Here is a 7,422-nt window from a genome sequence, read left to right as displayed (position 1 = left end):
AACTAGACAAGTTTTACGAAAATTGTCTAAAGGGTAATTTTGTCCTTTTGGACATAGGATGGTATGGATGTCAATAAATAAGTTTTTTGGCAATGTCATATGATGACAATGAGTTCATGTCACACGACCAACTTGAGAAAATTGGGCCTTTATGTGAAAATTCTAAATGGGTTTTTCTCATATTGTCATGAACAAGTAAAGAAACATCTAGAAGCATGTTATAGAAGGTCCAAAACCGTGCATACCATCAAGAGAAAGAGATTTATTTTGTGCATTGATGTATGAAGATACTTGCCAAAAGAAAAAGAGGAAACAAGTTTGTTTCTAGAAGCAATATAGTGGGCAGCCAAGGAGAGACAAAGCAAATGAGGAAACAAAGGATTTGCTCTTGAATATGTGATATTCAATGGAAAAGAGGAAACTAACTTTTCAAGGCAAATGATCCTCCTATAAATACCCCACCTAATTCACAATTCACAACACACAATTTTGAGATTGAGAACTTCTCTCTCTAGTTGTTGGCCGCCCCCTCTCTCTCTCTAGAATCTCTTCTTGTTCTTTTGTTTTGGCACCTAGGTCCTCATTAGACCTAGCGTTTTGTTTTAGCTCTTCATAGACTTGTTCTTGAGTCATAGTGTTTAAAAGTGCTCACACACTAAATCCAACCTAAACTCTAAAGACTCTAGTGGTAGAAACTTTCGTGGTTGCTCACAGGTTCAAGAAGACTAGTGGGAGATGCGAGCTGAGTGGGGAGACGAGCGTTTCAACCTTCCTAAAGCTTCTCAATGTTCAAGCTCCATTCAAGGTTGGTACTGAGTAAAAACTAAAAGTAGTTTTAAAATTTTTAAATTATATGTTCATGCACTTTGTCTCGGTTGTAAAAACGTTTTACGAGTTTTTAAAGAAATTTTTATATTCCGCCGCTTGCTAGAAGCGATAAATCTTTCTTAAACCCTAGATCTATATCAACATATCCAGGTCGTACACATACCAAATGTGCAAAATGCTCCCCCCAAGTGATCAACCTTTCATTTGTGTTCCACATATGTGATTTTAGATCCAGTTATCTAGGCATGGATCAATCACCGATCATATTTTAGCTCAGCATCCCAACTTAGATGCGCAACTGTAATTCAGTTTAATTCGAAGGCTATGGATGATAGTTATTGATTCTAACTAGAAAACAACACACTAATAAATAATGTTAATAAAGTAAACTTTCTATTATATTTAGTAATCATTCATGTTTATTCTATAATCTTCAGTGGACAATATTCCTAACAATCTCCCACTTTGACCAGAGAAGATAAGGCAATTTCCTTAGATCATTCATGCTAATAGTATAAACACCCCATCTCCCCTGGTTCTCCAAGCATTCAAATACCATATGTCAACACACCCTATATTTTCTTGACTTCCTCTCTAACGTTATGCCCCAAATACTCAGCCGTAGAGCTAATAGATACTTATCTTTAAAGTCGTTCCCAAGAACTCAAGGATCAACTCCTCTATGGCCTTCTGTTCAAATCACACGCGAGCAAGAGTGTCTACTCTTCTAAGATCACATATCAGACCACTACACAACACCCCTCAGCTTCCAAGTGCACATATAATTTTTGCATATGATATACCATCTCCTTTTTGAAGAAGATTTCACTCTAACTTCGAAATTATTTTTAAGAGCATATATGTGGATCTCTTGCTTCAGTTGTTTCTTGGACTCAAACTCTTTCCCCGAGATATAGATATATATATATATATATATATATATATATATATATATATTATGTGCTACCTATTACATTTAACGGCTAAATTTTTTAAAACGTAATATATTTCATTTGCGAATATATGTACATCTCATTTATATTAAATGTTGATGAATTTGGATATAGACTTGGACCTTCACTAGGTTATTCCTGGACAACATCATCGGCTATGAACTTAGGGGCTTTCCATGCATAAGGCACGCGATACGTTGATGATACTACTATAGGAGGCTCACGTGACGGTTGACAGTGTTCCGAGGGTACTGTAAAATGTTCCACAAAATCTTCATATTCTTCAAGGTTCGGAAATTCTTCAAATTCTTCATATTTGTAACTGCTATGCCCATCATCTTCGTCATTGTTGTGTTCATCACCTCCGTCACTATTTAGTTCATAATCTTTGTCATTGTTGTGGTAATCATCTATGTCCCACTTGTATACTACGTCCCCTTTATACAACTCATTTTTGATACCATTGTGTTGAAGGATGATAGGAATTGTTGAACATAGAACATCTTGTCGGTTGTTGATGATATGAACATTGTGTCGATCGTTGATAATAAGATTATTCCGTCTCTTGTTTGGTTCAACGCGAGGCAATTCTTCAGTCATCACATTATTTTTCTTTAGCAACTCCTCGATATGCACTTGACGCTATGATTTCTTTCGATACCAAGCTTACACAAAGTGGAAATATTTTATGATTTTTGTGCTTCGTATAATACATAATGTCAACACAGCAGGCTCCATCGGAATCGTACCCATTGCTTTCAATTTTTAAGTCAAACTTGAATCTGTCTATATCGATTCTCTTGTAGATCTCATCGACTAACTCAATGCAGGTCATGTCTTTCGAAACTTCGATAGGAAATTTTCTCTCATTTTTGAACACCCATAAATGTTCTTTTATCTCCCATGTGACGTTAAACAACACATAAACTGCAGAAAATACCAGAAAATACATTACAATAAGAAAATAATCGGATTCAATTGGAACCTATCGGAACTTGTCGGATTTGATCGCATATTGTCAAATTTCATCGAAATTTGTCGGATGTCATCGGATTTCATCAACCCATCGGAATCTATTGGATCCTATCGGAAATGAGCCTAATTTGACCTTGAATATCATCGGAAAATAGTTGTTGAATTTCATCCTAAACTATTGAATTTCATCGAAAATAACGTAAAATTCGAAAAATTTTAACCTTAATCTACCAACTTATTTGATTTTCCTTAAAATATGTCACTAAATCCATAAAAGGTAATTAAATAAGCCAACTTACCTATTTTTGACCGAATTCTACCAGTTGGAGACACGAAATGTGGAGGGAATGAGAGAAATATGGGTTATATGAATAATAATTTTGTTCGAAATTGGATAAAAAATATAATTTTATATATTTTCGAGCTAACGAGTCTAACTTTGATTTTTTTACAACTTTGGAGTTTGGAATTTCTCAAATAAAATTGGGTATTTAAAAACAGCCGCCAATTTGTCTAATAAAATAAGAAGTTCAAATGTTAACAAGTATAAATAGAGAGATAGTGGTAAGATAGAAAGTACAAAGTTTTCAAAACATGCAGAGCTTGGGTGTGAACCGGCAACCATTCTTCCCAATTCTCCAAGGGTGCAAGAGCCAGGACGACGTGAAACGAGCCCACGCTCTGTCCCTACGCACGGGCGCGTTCGATCACCCCTCTATCTCCGCCCGCATCCTCTCCCTCTACGCCGTCACCGTCAACCACCTCCCTTACGCCGTCACCGTCTTCTCTCTCCTCCCCCAACCCGACCTCGTCTCCTACAACGTCCTCCTCAGGTGCCACGTTCACAATCACCGCTCTCGCGATTCTCTAGCCTTGTTTCACGACCTGCTTCGAGAGTTCGTTCCCGATGGGTTTACGCTTCCCAGTGTTATTAAGAGCTGTGCTCGGCTCGGCGCGGCTTCCGAGGGGACCCAGGTTCACGGCTTGGCTCTCAAGCTTGGATTCAGCTCCGACAAGTTTGTGCAGAGTAGTTTGGTGAGTATGTATTCCAGGTTGGGCGAGATTGGCTTTGCGCGCGAGGTGTTTGATGAAATGCCTGAGAGAGATTTGGTTCTTTGGAATTGTTTGATTGACGGCTACGCCAGGTGTGGGGAGGTTGAGAAAGCGATGGAGGTGTTCGATGAAATGCCCGAGAGGGATTCATTTTCGTGGTGTTGTTTGGTTAATGGATTCTCGAAGAGCGGTATGATCGGAAAGGCGCGTGAGGTTTTTGATCGGATGCCGAATCGGAATCGTGTGTCATGGAACGCGATGATCGATGGGTGTATGAAGTCCGGGGAAGTCGAGATGGCACGTGAGCTGTTTGATGAAATGCCGGTTGCGCGAGACTTGATTACTTGGAACTCGATGATCGCTGGTTACGGATCGAACGGGAGATTCTCGGAGGCCGCGAGGCTCTTCGTGGAAATGATGAGAGAAGGTTTGGTCCCGAAGGACACGACGTTCGTCGCTGCTCTCTCTGCCGCCACCGGATCGGCCTTCCTCGGCGCCGGAAAATCCCTCCACTCCCAGATGATAAGACGAGGGATCAGAACCGAGGGAGTTCTCGGAACTTCGCTCATCGACATGTACTCGAAGTGCGGGAGCGTGGAGAGCGCCCTCACCGTCTTCGAGTCCATCCCGAAGAAGAAGCCTGGCCACTACACCGCGGCCATCGCAGGCCTTGGGGCCCACGGAATGGCCCGCCGGGCCCACGAGCTCCTCTTCTCCATGCAAAACGAATCTCTCCGGCCGCACCCGATCGCCTGCCTCGGGGTTCTGACCGCGTGTAGCGAAGCGGGGTCGGTCGATCTCGGCCGTTCGTTCTTCGACTCAATGTCCCGTGACTTCAACATCGAGCCGTCGATCGAGCACTACGGATGCCTCGTCGACATGCTGTGCCGGACCGGGAACCTCGAGGAGGCGATCAGTGTGGTCGAAAACATGCCCAAAAAGCCGAACAAGACGGTCCTGATGAGCCTGATGAGTGGCGCGAGGATCCATGGGAACCTCGCCGCCGCCGAGTATGCCGCCCGGCGCCTCGCCGAGATATCGCCGGAGATCTCGCCATATTCTACGCCGCGGCCGGGAAATGGGAGAAAGTCGCCTCGATCAGAGAGTCGATGAAGAAGCAGGGATCGAGAAGGAACCGTGTAGTAGAGCCACAGTGAGAGGCTCGCGATAGCTTTCGGAGTCTCCGAGCTCGGTTCGGGTCACTAAGAAACTCCGTGTCTGCAGCGATTGTCATTCAGTGATGAAATTGCTGCCCGTAATCTATGGTAGAGAGATTATTGTGAGAGACAATAGCCGGTTTCATCATTTAAAAAACGGATTGTGTTCTTGCAATGATTTTTGGTGATCATTATACTTAAATACCCATTTTTGTTGACGCTTGTGATTCTCAAGCCAAACAGCATAAGATATATAGAAATTTAAATTTTAACCTTTCATTTCTTAGCTTAGTGTGTTTATAGTTCAAATGCTTAGTTTCAGGAAAAAAAAAAAAAAAAATTCACTAGTGGCCAAAGATCACATTTGGTTATAGAGAAATAGCTTCTGAAATCTTACTACTTTATAATTATATGACAACCCAAAGCTCCGAAAACCGTCAGGGCATTGTGTCTCACTTTCTTGGGGGTGAAGTTTGGACGCTGTGATTTAAGGTATTTGTTTAACCTTTCAGTTACTGGCTTGCCAGTTTATGAGAGTCCATAACTAAAAAAAGAAGAAGAAGAAGAAAAAAAAAAGAATGGGACACAAGGGTTTCAGAAGCATTTTTTTTAGTGAATTATCGCATATGATTACAGAGATTAAAAAAGCTTCTAAAAATCCTTGAATACAAGTTGAAATGGACATTACATTACATTACATTACAATCCGAAGGTCGAAAAAAACCCGAAGCGGGGTTCACTTTCCGGGCGTGAAGTTTGTGGCGTAGGCCCAGGCGTTGTTGGCGACGGGGTCGGCGAGGTGGTCGTAGAGGTTCTCGAGCGGTCCCTTTCCGGTGACGATGGCTTGGACGAAGAAGCCGAACATGGAGAACATAGCGAGCCGGCCGTTCTTGACCTCCTTGACCTTGAGCTCCGCGAAGGAGTCGGGGTCGTCAGCGAGGCCGAGTGGGTCGAAGGAGCCTCCCGGGTAGATCGGGTCGAGACCCTCTCCCAGCGGGCCTCCTCCGACCCTGTAGCCCTCGATGAGGCCCATGAGGACCACCTGGCTCGCCCAGATGGCCAGGATGCTCTGCGCGTGGACCAAGTTCGGGTTCCCGAGGTAGTCGAGCCCTCCCTCGGAGAAGATCTGCGACCCCGCCTTGAACCACACCGCCTCTCCGAACTTCACCCCGTTCTTCGACAGAAGCTCCGGGAAGACGCACCCCAGGGCTCCCAGCATGGCCCACCTGCAGTGGATCACCTCGAGCTCCCGGTTCTTCGCAAACGTCTCTGGGTCCGCCGACAGCCCCGCTGTGTCCCACCCGTAGTCTCCGGGGAACTCTCCGGTCAGGTACGACGGGGTTTGCTCCGAGAACGGGCCCAAGTACTTGGGACGGTCCGCACCGTACCTATCATTATTACACCATTCAGCAGGAACAAAGCCAGGATTCTAGATTAGAGGGCTAATATGCACAAGAAAAAACAAAATGTTCAAATTGGCTAATTTATAAATATTTAGAGTAAATTTTTAAGATAAAAAATAAATTCTAGCAATAGGTGACTTCGTGCCTGCCAGTCAGGTTAAGGGTTTAGGGTATGTAATAATTGAACTCACCAGATGCTCTGTGGAACGCTTTTGACAGTCCTCCTCATGGTGGCGCGGCCTCCTCCGAACGCGCCGACTTTCTTGACGAGCTCATTGGACTGCTTCAGCGCGGTCTGGCCGGCGAAGGCGGATTGTTGGATAGCAGAGGTGGCCATGACTACTCACTCTTTTTTTTTTATAAGACTTTTCTTGGGACCTAAGAAACACAAAAAAAAAAAAACAGATATAGAGGTTTTTTTTAATAGCTGTGCTAGATAGAAAGAACTGAGAGTGAGTAAGTGAGTTATACGGATTGGCTGAGGGTTCGTTTTATACATAGGAGAAGATGTGGTATATCCTATTCTCTAATCTGATCAAAGACAATCTACACCTCAGCCATATCCTATTGGCTCTCTCTACCTCATGGAGATTTCCATGCAGATTTTCTTACTGGCTGTGTGACTTGTGGGTTTGACACGTGGCGACTACCAATCTTGTCTCGATGCATCAGTTTTAGTGGCTCGCTGTCCTCCACGTGGCAGAGAGTAACAAGCTGTTTTTGGGGGATTTTCATTTTATCCGTAGTTTTGTAGTATTATGGCAACGGTCTATTTTACGGAGGATTTTTTTTTTTTTTTTTTTTCATTTGGACTATTTTTTTTTTTACTTGTTATAAAATTCAGTTTATGAAAAAGGAAAACTGTATAGTGTGTGTAACTACTCTTTTTTTCCCAGAAAACAATGCTTGATAAAAGTATGATCATTAACAGCGAGTTATGGAAGTGCAATTATGATAATGTTGTTGCAATCCTTGAAAAAATTAAAATGTATTTTGTGAAAGATTTTATGCAAAAACATATTAAGCTATTAGCTAGTTACTCCAGCTATTAAT

General features: G+C 42.8%; 1 protein-coding gene and 1 pseudogene across 1 annotated transcript; one reads left to right on the top strand and one right to left on the bottom strand.

Annotated features, from left to right (window-relative positions):
- The first annotated feature begins 3,264 nt into the window (after positions 1 to 3,264).
- On the top strand, positions 3,265 to 5,205 carry LOC149407717 (pentatricopeptide repeat-containing protein At1g08070, chloroplastic-like; annotated as a pseudogene).
- Positions 5,206 to 5,558: 353 nt separating this feature from the next.
- Positions 5,559 to 6,856, bottom strand: LOC149407716 (chlorophyll a-b binding protein 36, chloroplastic). The gene is made up of 2 exons (XM_089615124.1): positions 6,561 to 6,856; positions 5,559 to 6,354 (listed from the first exon to the last, which is right to left on the bottom strand). The coding sequence occupies exons 1-2, from the start codon at positions 6,704 to 6,706 to the stop codon at positions 5,703 to 5,705; spliced, it is 798 nt and encodes a 265-aa protein (XP_089471250.1). The 5' UTR covers positions 6,707 to 6,856; the 3' UTR covers positions 5,559 to 5,702.
- Between the last annotated feature and the right edge of the window lie 566 nt (positions 6,857 to 7,422).

Source organism: Urtica dioica, chromosome 1, assembly GCF_054948205.1.
Source record: "Urtica dioica subsp. dioica isolate 48M chromosome 1, U.dioica_male_clone48M_v1_H2, whole genome shotgun sequence".
NCBI lineage: Eukaryota > Viridiplantae > Streptophyta > Magnoliopsida > Rosales > Urticaceae > Urtica > Urtica dioica.
Note: the sequence above shows the minus strand (reverse complement) of the source record. Positions and strands in the feature narration are given on the sequence as shown.

Excerpts from the sequence above, each read along its gene's own strand:
- LOC149407716 (XM_089615124.1), bottom strand. The coding sequence starts at position 6,706 with ATGGCCACCTCTGCTATCCAACAATCCGCCTTCGCCGGCCAGACCGCG. Across the intron at positions 6,355-6,560 it reads AGCGTTCCACAGAGCATCTG|GTACGGTGCGGACCGTCCCA; the intron begins GTGAGTTCAATT and ends TAATAATGATAG.